At 42.0% G+C, this 17,548-nt stretch overlaps 1 protein-coding gene across 1 annotated transcript in view; it reads right to left on the bottom strand.

Moving 5' to 3' along the window:
- The window catches only part of LOC124606477 (corticotropin-releasing factor receptor 1-like), a 253,548-nt gene that overhangs the window by 64,763 nt on the left and 171,237 nt on the right, over positions 1–17,548 (bottom strand). The window contains exon 7 of the mRNA XM_047138459.1: positions 6,444–6,600. Coding sequence (XP_046994415.1) covers positions 6,444–6,600 — 157 coding nt within the window. The remainder of the gene's footprint in view (positions 1–6,443; positions 6,601–17,548) is intronic.

Here is a 17,548-nt window from a genome sequence, read left to right as displayed (position 1 = left end):
GATTTTCGTTCTTTCTTCACGGTTCAGTACACCTTATTCCTGTTTTCATGCTTGATCGATGATCAGTTATTGACGGGCTACCCATTGAGCCGTTTTACCACTAAATCGAGAGAGGGGGGGGAGGGGGTGCGATGGGGAGTTTTCCTTGTGAGATGTGGGCGCCGTCCCATCTGTGGTCGACACAGTTACACCGCTAATACTGCAGACTACAGCGTACAAAACGGAGTATTCCAAAAGAATAATGTATGAGTGCACACTGCTGTTCACACTAATAATGCCTTCAGGAATCTGTGCGTCCCTGACTGGCTTGCCTCCCTGATCTGACACCCAGAGCGCATGTGTGGGATGTGATCAGAACACATACACTTTCATACCATCTCCTGCCAGCAGTCTTCATCAACTTGTGAAATGGTTGGTTGGTTGGTTGCCTGATTTGGGAGAGCGGACCAATCAGCGAGATCATCGGTCCCATCGAATTAGAGAAGAATGAGGAAGGACGTCAGCCGTGCCCTTTCAAAGAAACCATCCCAACATTTGCCTGAAGTGATTTAGGGAAATCACAGAAAATCGAAATCAGGTTGGCGGGACGCGTGTCTGAACCGTCGTCCTCCAGAATCAAATGTGCTAACCACTGTGCCATCTCGCTCAGTGAACTTGTGAAACGCCTTGGGGGGGGGGGGGGGGGGGGGTAGGGGGTGCGAGGGGCTGGGGAAACACACAATGATGGACACAAACAATTGTAGACACTAAATTGCATTATATCATAAATTTAGAAGGCCAGCTGCACTGTTCGCAACGAATTTGATTACAATCACCTTATGAACTTTGTTGCTTTGTGGGCCAACATTTATTATTATTATTTACACAGTTATAAATTGCACCCGTTAATGGTTCTTCTACTATAAACTACGTAAATTGCTATTTTAAAAATGTGTCTGAATGAATGATTGACATGTCACCACTATAAGCTACTCATAAAGCGCTAACACCATAGCAATAATAAAAAAGAAAGCTTAACATACTAAAATCTACACATCATGTACACAGTGTCTCTAGATAGTTAGGCAACATATATTTAAATGTTTGATCATCACATGTAATACTAGTGCATTCTTTTCGGTTAACAACAACATTAGCCGGCCGCGGTGGTCTCGCGGTTCTAGGCGCTCAGTCCGGAACCGCGGGACTTCTACGGTCGCAGGTTCGAATCCTGCCTCGGGCATGGATGTGTGTGATGTCCTTAGGTTAGTTAGGTTTAAGTAGTTCTAAGTTCTAGGGGACTGATGACCACAGATGTTAAGTCCCATAGTGCTCAGAGCCATTTGAACCATTTGAACAACATTACGGCCGACGTTGGAAGAGGAATCATTGCGTCATCCAATGCGCTGATAAATATTTTTGTTGTGTCTAGTGTCCGCTACTTGTGAATAGTAGATGATTCAGGTCCGCTTCATTGTGTAAATCACATAATGGAAATTCCTTTAGTCATATTCGGTACAGGTGAGTTGGGGATTTGTCATGATTTAAGCGCATGTAAATAATCGTTATGAATCGTCTGCTTCTATTCCAGTCAATAAACCGAGGGCATAACTCTTATTTTACGTTGCAGCTGGCGATATTGTACTCCTTTTGAAATCTTTGTCGACTCCCATTGCCACTCACTTTTCCATTGGTTAAGTTCAGCATTTCTTGCTAAGGAAATCTACCATTTAGGACTTCCCATAAGGTCATTGCTCGCTTCGTTAAGCTGTCTAATATTTCATTATGGAAGATGCCACTGTGCGCTGTAAACCACAATAAATTTCTTCTATTCGTTCTTCCTTATTTGTAACGATCTGTTTTATGATCTCTATAATTATAGGCGATCCACTTTTGTCCCTTTTTCTTTTTTAACGCTCTTTAGTAGACTTTTGAAAGCGATTAATATCAACAAACTGCTTCGTGTGCAAGATCTACCGTATTCTACTGCTTCCCTAACTGTGACATCTTCCACGTAATAGATTGTTGCGTCCTTAGGTAGACAAAATAGCGCTTGACAATTTTCTGCAGGGCTGTATTTCGCATCCTCGGCCACGCAGTAAACTACAATGATGCCTATTTTAGAAGTGTTAGACAATTATTTAAAGTACATCCACCTGTTCAAATAGGCTGTTGTAAGTTTTGACGGCATAGTTCTTGCAATTAACATTAATTAATTAACATAACTTATTTAAGTGAGAGAATGGAACGGTAGAGAAATCGCCCGGAGGTGTTACGAAGGATCCTCTCCCAGGCACTTAAGTTGAACTGCAGAATAATCATGTAGACGTAGTTGTCCTAGAAGTGTTACAAGTTATTTGCTAGACGATGCGGTTGTTTTAAGATTTAGTTTTACAGCATTTACTCAGTCTGATTTAATGTCTTTCTTCCACTTGAAATGTTCACTCGGGTTTCATCCAGTCAGCGTTATTTGTCCCGTAACTGTCGCACCAAAGGTGATTGTTGGCTCGCGACAAGACACAAGATTTCGGAAATTTCTCTAATCGAATGAGCCATTAGTACCGAGCAGTCAACAGTGACGTAAAGTACATATCGTGCGTGGTAAAGACTTTAGTTATTTCGTAAATATATCGCAATTGCGTTTTGCAAATTATCGATACTGGCATGGAGCAGGCAATGATACTACAGCACACTTACAAACTGACGCAGAATGTGTTTCAGGTATGACCAGAAATGGGCTCTTTGCTTCCGCTGAATAGGTCAGGAGTCCACTACACGCAGGAGGCGGCGACACGGGTTGCAGGGCCTGCGTGGCCGTGGAATGGGCTGCTTTTTTAGGCTATAGGGTCTCAGGGAAACACAAAAAGGGCTTCAGTCTGAAAGGGTGCAGGTTGAACACAGGAAGAACGTAGATACAGGAACCATCGGTATAACAGGTGTAAATTGCCACAGCTGTATTGGAAAAGTACCAAAGCTCCAAGCGCTAATAGAAAGCACTGATGCTCAAATCGTTACAGGCACTGAAAGCGGGTTTAAACCGAAGATAAGTTCAGCCGAAATTTTTACGATGAGCCTAACGATGTTCGGAAAAAATAGGCTAAACACAGTCGGCAGTGGAGTGTTTGTTGCTGTTAAAAGTAGTTTATCTTGTAGTGAAATTGAAGTTGATAGTTCTGGATTTCCAGAAGGCTTTTGCCACTGTGCCACTCAAGCGGCTTGTAGTGAAATTGCGTGTTTGTGGAATATCGTCTCAGTTACGTGACTGGATACGTAATTTCCTGTCAGAGAAGTCACAGTTCGTAGTAATTGACGGAAAGTCATCGAGTAAAACATAAGTGATGTCTGGGGTTCCCCAAGGTAGTGATACAGGCCTTCTGTTGTTGGTTATCTGTATAAACGATTTAGCACATCATCTGAGTAGCCATCTTAGGTTGTCTGCAGATGATGCTGTCGTTTATCGTCTAGTAAACTCGTTAGAAGATGAAAACCAATTGCAAAACAATTTAGATAAGATATCTGAATTGTGCGAAAACTGTCAGTTGACTTTAAATAATGAAAAGTGTGAGGTCATCCAGATGAGTGCTAAAAGGAATTCGTTAAACTTCGGTTGCACGACAAATCAGTCAATTCTAAACGCTGTAAATTCAACTAAATACCTAGGAATTACATTTACGAACAACTCAAATTGGAAGGAACACGTAGAAACATGTTATGCGGGAAGGGAAACCGAAGACTCCGTTTTATTGGCAGAACACAAGAAATGTTAGCAGATCTGCTAAAGAGACTGCCTATACTATGCTCGTCCGTCCTCTTTTGGAGATCATTACTAGATGGGATTAACGAACACAACGAGAAAGTTCAAAGAAGAAGAGCACGTTTTGTGTTGTCGAGAATTAGGGGAGAGGGTGTGACTGAAATGATACAGGATTTGGAGTGACATCATTAAAACACAGGCGTTTTTCGTTGCAGAGGAATCTTCTCACGAAATTACAATCACAACTTTCTCCTCCGAATGCGAGAATATTTTTTTGACGCCCAGCTACAAAGTAAGAAACGATAATCATAATTAAATATGGAAAATAAGAGCTCACAAAAGGAAAGGTATAGGTGTTCTGTCTTTCCGCTCGCTCTACGAGATTGGAATAATAGAGAACTGTGAAGGTGGTTCGATGAACCCTCTGCCAGGCACTTAAGCCTGATTTGCAGAGTGTCCACGTAGATGTAGATGTAGACGTAGATGCACGAGTGAGATGGTGCGCAAACTGCAAATGTACTCCAAAGTTGAAGGACGCGGGACAGAATAATTCTTGTGGGAAAATGTCTAAATTGCACATAGATTCACCTTGAAATTCTGGTGGGATATGGACCAAATGAAATGTCGTGTCTAACTGTAATTAAATAGTGCCAACCATCTGATCACGGCGGTACAGACGTGGGTGACGCTGATCGGGGAAGAAGGCCATCCACATCGACCAGACACGACAGAGTCCACGGAATCGAAAAACTGAATCACTGCAATAGCAGATTTTTCCGAGGGGGAGGAAGACTTACGCACAGCGGTTCGCAAATGGCTGCATAACCAATAAACACGTCTCTATAGTCGAGCAGTTGAATGATTGGTACAACGTTCCGGCCTTCTGCATCTACATCTACAAACATACTCTGCAAGCCACCACACGGTGGGTAGCGGAGGGTACCCTCTACCACAATTAGTCGTTTCATTTCCTGTTCCACTCGTAGACAGAGCGAGGAAAAAGCGACTGTCTATATGCCTCCGTATCAGCCCTAGTATCTCGTGTCTTATCTTCGTGGTCCCTGGGCGAAATGTACGTTGCCGTCAGTAGGCTCGTTCTGCAGTCAGCTTCAAGAGCCGGTTCTCTAAAATTTCTCAGTGGTGCTCTTCGAAATGAAGGATTCCCGCTTGAGCTCCCGGAGCATATCCGTAACACTAGCGTACTGATCGAATCCAGAGGTAGTAAATCTGGGAGCTCGCCTCTGAATTGCTTCGATGTCTTCTTTCAATCCTGTCTGGTGCGGATCCCACACACTCGAGCAGCACTCAGGAATAGGTCGCATTAGCGTCCTATATGCGGACTCCTTTACAGATGAACAACACTTTCCTGAAATTCTCCCAGCAAACCGAAATCGACCATTCGCCTTCCCTACCGCAATCCTCACGTGCTCGTTCCAACGTTACGCCCAGATATTTAAAAGATGTGAGTGTATCAAGCAGGACACATTACAGGTTTTTTTTTTCCTACTCATACGCATTAACTTACATTTTTCTACATTAAGTGGCAGCTGCCGCTCACCACACCAACTAGAAATTTTGTTTAGGTCATCTTGTATCAACCTACAGTCACTTATCTTCAACAGCTTCCTGTACACCACAGCATTATCACCGAAAAACCGCAGATTGCTGCCCACCCTGTCTGCAGAGATCATTTATGTATATAGAAAATAGCAACGGTCCTGTCACACTTCCCTGTGGCACTCCTGGTGTTACCCCTCTCTCCGATGAACATTCGCGTGGAGGACAACACACTGGTTTCTATTAGTTAAGATATCTTCGAGCCACTCACATATCTAGGAGCCTATTGCTTATGATCGTACCCTATTGAACAGTCTGCAGTGGGGTACCGTGCCGAATGCTTTCCGGAAATCTAGAAATATGGAATCTAACTGTTGCCCTTCATCCATTGTTCGCAGTACGTCATGTGAGTTTCGCAGGAGCACGAGCGAGTTGCAGAGACTTGATGACCAAGCTGAAAAGTATGTCACTTCGAACGGTAGTTCAACGTTTAATAAAAGCCACTTCGCAAGGCATAATACTGTATAGCTTACGTTTTGATGTCCTCTCGCATAACAGCCGGCAATAAGAGTGAACTTGCAGACCAGAGGTCTGCAATTCACTGCAGCAATTCAAGTCATAGCAGTTCCACCAGCTGCCACATAGTCGCGTATATGAACAGTGATCCAATACTGTCAAATGTTTTTTTTATTCCAGTCTTTGATCACAATATCAATTCTTTTGACGATGACCGGTTTCAGTCTACAATGACCTTCCTCAGATATTTGCTACACCATGTCCTAAAGTGATAAGGCCGTAATGGCATTGTCAAGCTGTGGACGATGTGGCCTATTCCACACCTTGTTTTAGATCTATGTGACGATGCTGTGCTGAATATATTTATATGTTTTGACGATGCCATTACGGTCTCATCACTTTAGAACATGGTGCAGAAAATATATGAGGTTGCTCATTACTGAATGAAACCGGTCATCGTCAAAAGAATTGATATTGTGATTAAAGATTGGAATAAAAAACATTTCATAGCAGTTCATTGATGAAATCGACAAGTTGGATTTGTGGAATACTAGAGCTACACTGAACGAGGACTGGGACTTAATGACTGGCCCGAAGCGTAAGCAACACACGAAGTGAAGTGGGGCGGCGTGCTCACCCCAGCCGATGACGTAGAAGACGACGAGCGACCTCTCGGGCTGGAAGGCGGCTGCGAGCAGGCGGTGCAGGTAGAAGCCCTCGCAGAACATCCACAGGTAGTTGCTGCAGCGCCAGTACTTGGTGGTCAGCAGCAGCACGTTACACAGCCACACGTCCTGTGGGCACCGCAGCAAAAGCAAGCGTCACACACCTGGCCACACCGGCACTCTCAATCTCTGTTCCATTCAACAGTAAATAAGGCGCTGGGGTCCTTTCATCTAAACCTAGCTTTACGGTAGAGGACTGCAGCACCATTGTCCATTTCATTTATCGAACAAGCCCAACGATGGCTGACATAGTGTTTAGTATATCTGGGATTGTAAACCAGTTAAGATCCTTAGACGCCAGGAAGGCATCTGGCCCAGACGGTATCCCCGTAACATTTTAGGTTGACTATGCTAAAAATCCTCCCTCCCCCCCCCCCCATGAACCTAGGACCTTGCCGTTGGTGGGGTGGCTTGCGTGCCTCAACGACACAGATAGCCGTACCGTAGGTGCAACCACAACGGAGGGGTATCTGTTGAGAGGCCAGACAAACATGTGGTTCCTGAAGAAGGGCAGCAGCCTTTTCAGTAGTTGCAGGGGCAACAGTCTGGATGATTGACTGATCTGGCCCTGTAACACTAACCAAAACAGCCTTGCTGTTTTGGTACTTCGAACGGCTGAAAGCAAGGGGAAACTACAGCCGTAATTTTTCCCGAGGGCATTCAGCTTTACTGTATGATTAAATGATTGCGTCCTCTTGGATAAAATATTCCGGAGGTAAAATAGTCCCCCATTCGCATCTCCGGGTGGGGACTACTCAGGAGAACGTCGTTATCAGGAGAAACAAAACTGGCGTTCTACGGATCGGAGCGTGGAATGTCAGATCCCTTAATCGGGCAGGTAGGTTAGAAAGCTTAAAAAGGGAAATGGCTAGGTTAAAGTTAGATATAGTGGGAATTAGTGAAGTTCGGTGGCAGGAGGAACAAGACTTTTGGTCAGGTGAATACAGGGTTATAAATACAAAATCAAATAGGGATAATGCAGGAGTAGGTTTAAAAATGAATAAAAAAATAGGAGTGCGGGTAAGCTACTACAAACAGCATAGTGAACGCATTATTGTGGCCAAGATAGACACGAAGCCCACGCCTACTACAGTAGTACAAGTTTATATGCCAGCTAGCTCTGCACATGATAAAGAAATTGATGTAATGTATGATGACATAAAAGAAATTATTCAGGGAGTGAAGAGAGACGAAAATTTAATAGTCATGGGTGACTGGAATTCGACAGTAGGAAAAGGAAGAGAGGGAAACGTAGTAGGTGAATATGGATTGGGGCTAAGAAATGAAAGAGGAAGCCGCCTGGTAGAATTTTGCACAGAGCATAACTTAATCATAGCTAACAATTGGTTTAAGAATCATGAAAGAAGGTTGTATACATGGAAGAACCCTGGACATACTGACAGGTTTCAGATAGATTATATAATGGTAAGACACAGATTTAGGAACCAGGTTTTAAATTGTAAGACATTTCCAGGGGCAGATGTGGACTCTGACCACAATCTATTGGTTATGAACTGTAGATTAAAACTGAAGAAACTGCAAAAAGGTGGGAATTTAAGGAGATGGGACCTGGATAAGCTAAAAGAACCAGAGGTTGTAGAGAGCTTCAGGGAGAGCATTAGGGAACGATTGACAAGAATGGGGGGAAGAAATACAGTAGAAGAAGAATGGGTAGCTTTGAGAGATGAAATAGTGAAGGTAGCAGATGATCAAATACGTAAAAAGACGAGGGCTAATAGAAATCCTTGGATAACAGCAGAGATACTGAATTTAATTGATGAAAGGAGAAAATACAAAAATACAGTAAGTGAAGCAGGCAAAAAGGAATACAAATGTCTCAAAAATGAGATCGACAGGAAGTGCAAAATTGTTAAGCAGGGATGGCTAGAGGACAAATGTAAGAATGTAGAGGCTTATCTCACTAGGGGTAAGATAGATACTGCCACAGGAAAATTAAAGAGACCTTTGGAGAAAAGAGAATCACTTGCATGAATATCAAGAGCTCAGATGGAAACCCAGTTCTAAGCAAAGAAGGGAAAGCAGAAAGGTGGAAGGAGTATATAGAGGGTCTATATAGGGGCGATGTTCTTGAGGACAAAATCATGGAAATGGAAGAGGATGTAGATGTAGACGAAATGGGAGAGATGATACTGTGTTCGACAGAGCACTGAAAGACCTAAGTCAAAACAAGGCTCCGGGAGTAGACAACATTCCATTAGAACTACTGACGGCCTTGGGAGAGACAGTCCTGACAAAACTCTACCATCTGGTGAGCAAGATGTATGAGACAGGCGAAATTCCCTCAGACTTTAAGAAGAATATAATAATTCCAATCCCAAAGCAATCAGGTGTTGGCAGATGTGAAAATTACCGAACTATCAGTGTAATAAGTCACAGCTGCAAAATACTAACGCGAATTCTTTACAGACGAATGGTAACACTGGTAGAGGCCGACCTCGGGGAAGATCAGTTTGGATTCCGTGGAAATGTTGGAACACGTGAGGCAATACTGACCCTACGACTTATCTTAGAAGAAAGATTCAGGAAAGGCAAACCTACGTTTCTAGATTTGTAAACTTAGAGAAAGCTTTTGACAATGTTGACTGGAATCTCTTTCAAATTCTAAAGGTGGCAGGGGTAAAATACAGGGAGCGAAAGGCTATTTACAATTTGTACAGAAACCAGATGGCAGTTATAAGAGTCGAGGGACATGAAAGGGAAGCAGTGGTTGGGAAGGGAGTGAGACAGTGTTGTAGCCTCTCCCCGATGCTATTCAATCTGTATATTGAGCAAGCAGTAAAGGAAACAAAAGAAAAGTTCGGAGTAGGTATTAAAATCCATGGAGAACAAATAAAAACTTTGAGATTCGCCGATGACATTGTAATTCTGTCAGAAACAGCAAAGGACTTGGAAGAACAGTTGAATGGAATGGACAGTGTCTTGAAAGGAGGGTATAAGATGAACATCAAGAAAAGTAAAACAAGGATAATGGAATGTAGTAGAATTAAGTCGGGTGATTCTGAGGGAATTATATTAGGAAATGAGACACTTAAAGTAGTAAAGGAGTTTTGCTATTTGGGGAGCAAAATAACTGATGATGGTCGAAGTAGAGAGGATATAAAATGTAGACTGGCAATGGCAAGGAAAGTGTTTCTCAAAAAGAGAAATTTGTTAACATCGAGTATAGATTTAAGTGTTAGGAAGTCGTTTCTGCAAGTATTTGTATGGAGTGTAGTCATGTATGGAAGTGAAATGTGGACGATAAATAGTTTAGACAAGAAGAGAATAGAGGCTTTCGAAATGTGGTGCTACAGAAGAATGCCGAAGATTAGATAGGTAGATCACATAACTAATGAGGAGGTATTGAATAGAATTGGGGAAAAGAGGAGTTTGTAGCACAACTTGACTAGAAGAAGGGATCGGTTGGTAGGACATGTCCTGAGGCATCAAGGGATCACAAATTTAGTACTGTAGGGCAGCGTAGAGAGTAAAAATCGTAGAGGGAGACCAAGAGATGAGTACACTAAGCAGATTCAGAAGGATGTAGGCTGCAGTATGTACTGGGAGATGAAGAAGCTTGCAGAGGATAGAGTAGCATGGAGAAAAATAAATTACGTTTTGCTGTTTGCAGATGACAAGTTGTATATTGTGTAGCAGAACAGTTATCAAAATAAATGGACAATAACATCAGGTAAGGTATGTTACTTATGCTTACACCCACTTTTCGCCAATTAAGTTATAAATGCAACTTTTACATAATGTTGTAAATAACACAAATGTTAATATGTTAACAACAAATTTACAGTTAAAAATAAAAAATAGAACCCACTGACGATAGCACAAAAGTGCTGAAACATGTATGGATGAAACAAAAGAAATAAGATGTCTTGCATAAGGCGGAACTTCTCATCCCATTTTCTTAGCAAGCACGGAGACAACAAGAAGAACAGCACCACAAGATGATTAGGTCTGTTACATTTTCTAAGTGTCCTGCCAATAAAACGCAGTCTTTGGTTAGCCTTCCCCATAACATTTTCTATGCGTTCTTTCCAGTTGAAGTTGTTGGTAATTGTAAATCCTAGGTATTTAGCTGAATTTACGGCCTTTAGATTTGATTGATTTATCGTGAACCGAAGTTTTACGGATTCATTTTATCACTCACGTGGATTACCTCCCATTTTTCATTATTTAGGGACAATTTCCAATCTTCGCATCATACCTGTCTCTTTCCTAAATAGTTTTGAAATTTGCTTTGATCTTCTGATGACTTAACTGGTCGATAAACGACAGCGTCATCTGCAAACAACCGAAGACGGCTGCTCGGATTGTCTCCTAAATCGGTTATATAGACAACGTACAGCAGAAGGCCTATAACACCATCTTTGGAAACGCCTGATATCACTTCTGTTTTGCTCGATGACTTTCCTTCAGTTATTACGAAATGCGACCTCTGACAGGAAATCACAAATGCAGTCAGATAACAGACGATATTCCATAAGCACCCAATTTCGCTACAAGCTGCTTGTGCGGTACGGTATCGAAAGCCTCCTGGAAATCTAAAAGTACTGAATCAATCTGAAATGCCTCGTCAACAGCACTCAACACTTCGTGTCAGTAAAGAGCTAGTTGCGTTTCACGAGAACGACGTTTTCTGAAGCCGTGTTGACTGTGTATCAATAGACTTTGAGGTAATTTATAATGTTAGAAGACACTATATGTTCCAAAATCTAGCTGCATATCGACGTTACCGATATGGGACTGTAATTTAGTGGATTACTCCTACTGCCTTTCTTGAATGTTGGTGTGACCTGTTCAGCTTTCCAGTCTTTGTGTACTGATCTTTCGTCGAGTGAGCGTTCCTATATGATTTTTAAGTATGGAGCTCTTGAATCAACATGCTCTGAAGGGAACCTAACTGGCATACAGTCTGGACCGAAAGACTGGCTTTTATTAAGTGATTTAAGTTGCTTCACTACTCCGAGGATATCTACTTCTACGTTAATCATGTTGGCAGCTGTTCTTGATTCGAATTCTGGAATATTTACTTCGTCTCCTTTGGTGAATGAATTTCGGAATGCTGTCTTCTGTTCTTACGTCACAATACTCCCGGCCTTCTCTTACACTAGCGGGTTCGCATCTCGTGACATCTGGTGGTCACTACGCAAGTGTGCCTGGAATCTTCTGATCAGACGGCATGCAGAGTGGGCAAAAGATGCTGTATAAACATTCTGTCAGAACGGACGCTGCGTATGATGGAGCAGCCCCGTGTCCCAGCGCCAGTATACAGTATCCCAGTATCAGTTACAGCAAAAAAAAAAAAAAAATGGTTCAAAGGGCTCTGAGCACTATGGGATTCAACTGCTGTGGTCATAAGTCCCCTAGAACTTAGAACTACTTAAACCTATCTAACATAAGGACATCACACATATCCATGCCCGAGGCAGGATTCGAACCTGCGACCGTAGCGGTCGTGCGGTTCCAGACTGTAGCGCCTTTAACCGCTCGGCCACTCCGGCCGGCCAGTTACAGCAGCTTTGGTTCACTTTGCCTTAGGTGAGGATACAATAGCTATACCACACCCACCGCAATCACTGCATGCATCTCACCCAGAGCTGGTTCACCGTCATATTGGTAAATGGACTCACACTGATATGTCCTTTGCAGGTCTGACTTTTTGTGTAATCACTGAATAACGTCAAATACCCTTTCAACCTATGAAGTTTCATCGCTTTTCCTCAATCACTCAGGCAGTGCATACTAATCTCCGACTGTTGTCAGCCAACTTTCGAAGAATACAATAGCCTGAGAACTATGAATCTCGAAAACTGCAAGAGGTTTTAAAAGAGTGGAAGCTTCGTTTAACACTCAGCACTTGGTTACATTCTTGAGGCTTAGCCCAGGTCGACTAGTTTTTGTCTGGCTGGCTGTAGAAAACATTCTGGCCACATGTAGCTCTCATATTGAGGCTGACAGTGGATGCTGCCAACAACAGTTCTGTCGCGGTTTGTGAGATCACAAGTGGAAGCGGCAAACCATGCCAGTTTGTGGGAATGCAAGACAGTACGTCGAGGACGCGCCTCTAAGAGAAGATAACAGAAGCACTTACTTCCCAAACAAATGTGGAAACGAAACGAAGATACAGTACAGCTCTCCCCCAACCCCCTCCACCCCTAGTTTCATATTACGACGGTTGACTGAAATGTAATGCCTCCGCCTTCGTAACTCTTCAACAGTTGGCAGCATTGGTATGCGGCAGGTACTGGCTTGTTCCGCAGCTTCTTCTCTACAGCTCCAGTTGGTGGGAAGCCTTAGCATTGAACGGTTGTGTTGTTACAGTGTAAAGTATGGAACCCTGCGCAGATTTAAGCAACGTACAGTCATTGAGTTCTTGACAGCAGAAGGTGTCACCCCAAAGGAGATTCATCAGAGAATGAAGCCAGTTTATAGTGATTGTGTTAATGTGAGTACTGTGCGTCGTTGGGCGAGTAAGTTTAAAGATGTTGAGACAGGAACATTTGACCTGCCTGACAGCAGCCACCGATTTTCACAAGCAAAATGTTGGCAAATTGATTCAGGACGGTCGTTGTATCACTCAGAGAGAAATTTCAAGCACAATCGGCATTTCACAAGAACATGTGGGTCACATTATTGATTTGCTGGCCCATCGGAAGATCTCTGGACGATGGGAGACTAAATCTCAGCACCGTACAGCATCCTTCATACAGTCAAGATTTAGCACCGTCTGACTTCCATCTGTTCCCGATAATGAAAGACGATCTGCGGGGAGATCATTATGCTTCTGATGAAGACGTTGAGAGAACTGTTAGACTGTGGTTGCGGAAACGGAGTGTCGACTTCTTCCGTGATGGCTTCAGAAAACTTGTTCATCGTGGGCAGAAATGTATCCAATTGGCTGGTAATTATGCGGAAAAGTGAATATTAGTAATTTAAGATCACATTCTAAGGATTATTTCTGCGTTTGATTTATTAAAATACACCTATCAAAACCGAATTAACGAAGGTGGAGGCACTACTTTTCATTCAACCCTCGTATTAGGCACAGCTGTCAGTCCAGCGTTCACAGTCGCAGTGCTGAGTGAAGTACTGGGAATGATGATGAGCCCTCACTTCTATTTCATACAGCATAAATTATGAAGGTACGAAAATAGTGATCGATTGTTGCTGTTACACTTCTTGCAGTAAATGCATGAGTCAGTTAGACTAGCACAGCGTCTGTTCCCTGAGAGCTATTTCTCTCTTTGATAGCAGAGAAATATTGCTTTTGTTATATTTCCCATATTTCCATTCTGTACTCACCTATAGAGTCTTCAGACTACAAAAATGTGCGGAGAGGTTAATATGTGGCGTCTCTAACAGAACATGCCCCAGAAGTCTCTTTAAGATTCTCTCAGTTACACATCAATAAACATTCTCACTGATGATGTTTGTAGTCAGGAAAAAAGCTGTGACATTCACAAGCGTAACACAACACAGGGTAAAAATTTCCACCAAGGCTCTGCAACTCTCAGAGAAATCCATAGGGGAGTAAATGTGTCAGGAATAGAAGTATATAACAAGCTTCTCATCAGTATAGAAAAGGAAATCAATAACACCTTTCCTTAAAGAACAAACTTATTATAAAAGGAATGAATTAGTAGAGTAATAAGGCATCCTTGTGATTAAAAATAGAGGAAATCACTTAAATTAAAAAAAAGTTTTTGAAGTAACATTTTTACTTATGTCATAAAGACAAAATTGTGTATTCCTAACATAAATTGTAGCGATAAAATGTAAATGCACTTATATCACAGGTTAACATGTGTACCACCATTTATTCTACACTATTAAGTATTCACTTGATGTGATGGAGACAAAAAATTTGTATTTTAATTCAAATTATAATGACAAAATGTAAATTTAATTATTTATATGTAGCAATGGGATAAAAACGTGTACTCCCCCTTTCATTTTGGAATTTTAAGCATTCACTTGAACTTATACCAGTAACATGCAGGTTTTAATATTGTCCGCAATAAATCGTTCGTAGAAAATAAGTATTTGTATGATGTACAAAATGCTCACACAATTTTCTATTATTTCACTTGACTTGTGTCCTATATTACTAGTTCACCCTTTGTACAATATGTAATCAACAGGACCAAATAAAAAATCAATTGAAATCAGGTATTTCTCAAATTTTCAGAGAACTGCTTTTAGGATGTTATATTTAGATGACTTCAGGCGGCTACAACAAAAGGGGGAAAAGTACAAAACCAAACATTTTGAGATAATTATATGCACCACATTGTAGTGGAACAATCAGTCTATATGGTCATAAAGAGATGTAGTATGTTGGGTGACTTGAACTGTCTTGTAACTGTTATTTGAAGGACTGCTTAATAAGAAATTTTTCTCTTTGGATCCAGTGAGATGAAAGTGCACACACACGTCTTTCGTTCCAAATGTTTTGTAAGCTGTTGTAATCAGCTGATTTTATGCATTACAAATTGGTAGATTAGAAGCTATAAAACTGTTAAGGCTTTCCTTGTCACTTGTTGACAATTTTCGTGTTGGTTTGTTTTTCGGGTTCTTCGGAGAACGTTTGTTTGATAATTTTACTGACCTTTCGCCAGAACGAGTAGGTGGTATTAACAAAACTTGACCCTCCATTGCTGGTGGTGGACTGGAGTCGAACTCGCGGCCGCAGACTACATGCACCTGGCGCGCCAACGTCAAAGGCCTGTTCCTTGGTTATTTCGAGTGCTGTTCAGCTCTTACTACCTGCAACGGTCCTTCGCTGCAGCACTAGAATATAGGATCCGTTCAACTTGAGGTTTGTTTTCTTGTCGAAGTAATTCTAAGTAATTCTCATGTTTGTGTATTTTTATAACTCCCCGGAACAAGCAGGTGTAATAGCTATTCTCTACAGCCAGAACTTTCGTGTCGGCGAATTTTGCTACGTGGCCGGCCTACCCTGCAATGCCGCTTATGTTCTGTGATCCTAGTGTTGATTTATCATTCAGTCATTCCAACATAAACTTTTCCGCATGTGCATGGTATGCGGTATATTCTCGACATTGCGAGTGGCTCCCTTTTCTGCTTTGTCGGTCTGAGATACTCTTTGATCTTCTTTGTTAATTTATAAGTAGTCTTTACACCATTTTTAAAATAATTGAAAAGCCACGATCGCTTCAATCGTTTATTAGATGACCGGTTTCAGGATCAAATCTGTGAAGGTATAACATAACAGGTTTGAGGGAGGGCTTACGTGAATTAACTATATACATTACAATTATTACAGAACCACATACCGGAAACGTGGATTAACATTTATAAAACCATATGGACATCATGGCATATGAGGCAGACCATCTGATAAAATTATTGTCACAACCAATAAAAAATAATAAAAAACTGCTGTCATGGTCGTCCTTTCCATAAAGTATAAAACTGAAGTCACCAGATAAAACTACCACTGGTCGCCTAACACCGATCGGCATCATCACTGCCCTATTCCGCGCAGGCTTACCTGCGGTGATTCTAGCGGTTCACAACCGGCCACCAGATAGCGCTGACCAAGCAGCGCATACACAGTCCCAAGGTATAACCACTCATTACTACTAAAACACAACTTTACTATAACTGCTTGTCACATACCCATGCAAAACCCACAATTGCGCATACATTTCCTGTACATACTACAATCACTGTAAAGTACGTCAATTACAAAGTAAATGTGGTGTCACCGCCAGACACCACACTTGCTAGGTGGTAGCCTTTAAATCGGCCGCGGTCCGTTAGTATACGTCGGACCCACGTGTCGCCACTGTCAGTGATTGCAGACCGAGCGCCGCCACACGGCAGGTCTAGAGAGACTTACTAGCACTCGCCCCAGTTGTACAGCCGACTTTGCTAGCGATGGTTCACTGACAAATTACACTCTCATTTGCCGAGACGATAGTTAGCATAGCCTTCAGCTACGTCATTTGCTACGACCTAGCAAGGCGCCATTATCATTTGCTATTTATCACGTGATGCATGTACCGTCAGACCGATGTTTACCAATTATGGATTAAAGTTAAGTATTCCAGAAGCTACGTACTTTTTTTACTAGACTCAACTCCTTTAACTGTTCCAGACCTCAAGCCAGCCTGCGTGAGCTTAAACGCGTGCCTTTCGGCTATTTCATAGTGGCTTGGCTGTCTTGCCAAGTCACAACAGTAAAAGCATCTGAGGCACAGACATTATCCATCAGCGCCTTACAAAACTACATATTATAATTTATCTTTATTCATATAAGGACGTCAGGAATATGCACACAGAAAGCTGTTCATAACACGACTTAGGTACAATGTTACGAGCGATAAAAACCTGTATGCTGGGCTTTACCTGTCTAGGCACTATGGTCTTAGGCACTGTAAGCGCTAAACATATGCCATGATGTCCATATGATTTTATAAATGTTAATCCACGTTTCAGGTACGTGGTTTTGTAATAATTGTAATCTTGATCATCCACTCTTATTATTCCCTCTTGGTTGTTGTTCACATTGTATATGACCCGTCTCTCCCTATAGCTTACCCCTACTTTTTTCAGAATCTCGAACAGCTTGCACCATTTTATATCGTCGAACGCTTTTTCCAGGTCGACAATTCCTATGAAAGTGTCTTGATTTTTCTTTAGCCTTGCTTCCATTATTAGCCGTAACGTCAGAATTGCCTCTCTTGTCCCTTTACTTTTCCTAAAGCCAAACTGATCGTCACCTAGCGCATTCTCAATTTTCTTTTCCATTCTTCTGTATATTATTCTTGTAAGCAGCTTCGATGCATGAGCTGTTAAGCTGATTGTGCGATAATTCTCGCACTTTTCAGCTCTTGCCGTCTTCGGAATTGTGTGGATGATGCTTTTCCGAAAGTCAGATGGTATATTTCCAGACTCATATATTCTACACACCAACGTGAATATTCGTTTTGTTGCCACTTCCCCCAATGATTTTAGAAATTCTGATGGAATGTTA

This window comes from Schistocerca americana, chromosome 3, assembly GCF_021461395.2.
Source record: "Schistocerca americana isolate TAMUIC-IGC-003095 chromosome 3, iqSchAmer2.1, whole genome shotgun sequence".
In the NCBI taxonomy this organism is placed as follows: Eukaryota; Metazoa; Arthropoda; class Insecta; order Orthoptera; family Acrididae; genus Schistocerca; species Schistocerca americana.
The sequence above is the reverse complement of the archived record's forward strand: the minus strand, read 5'-3'. Positions and strand labels throughout refer to the sequence as shown.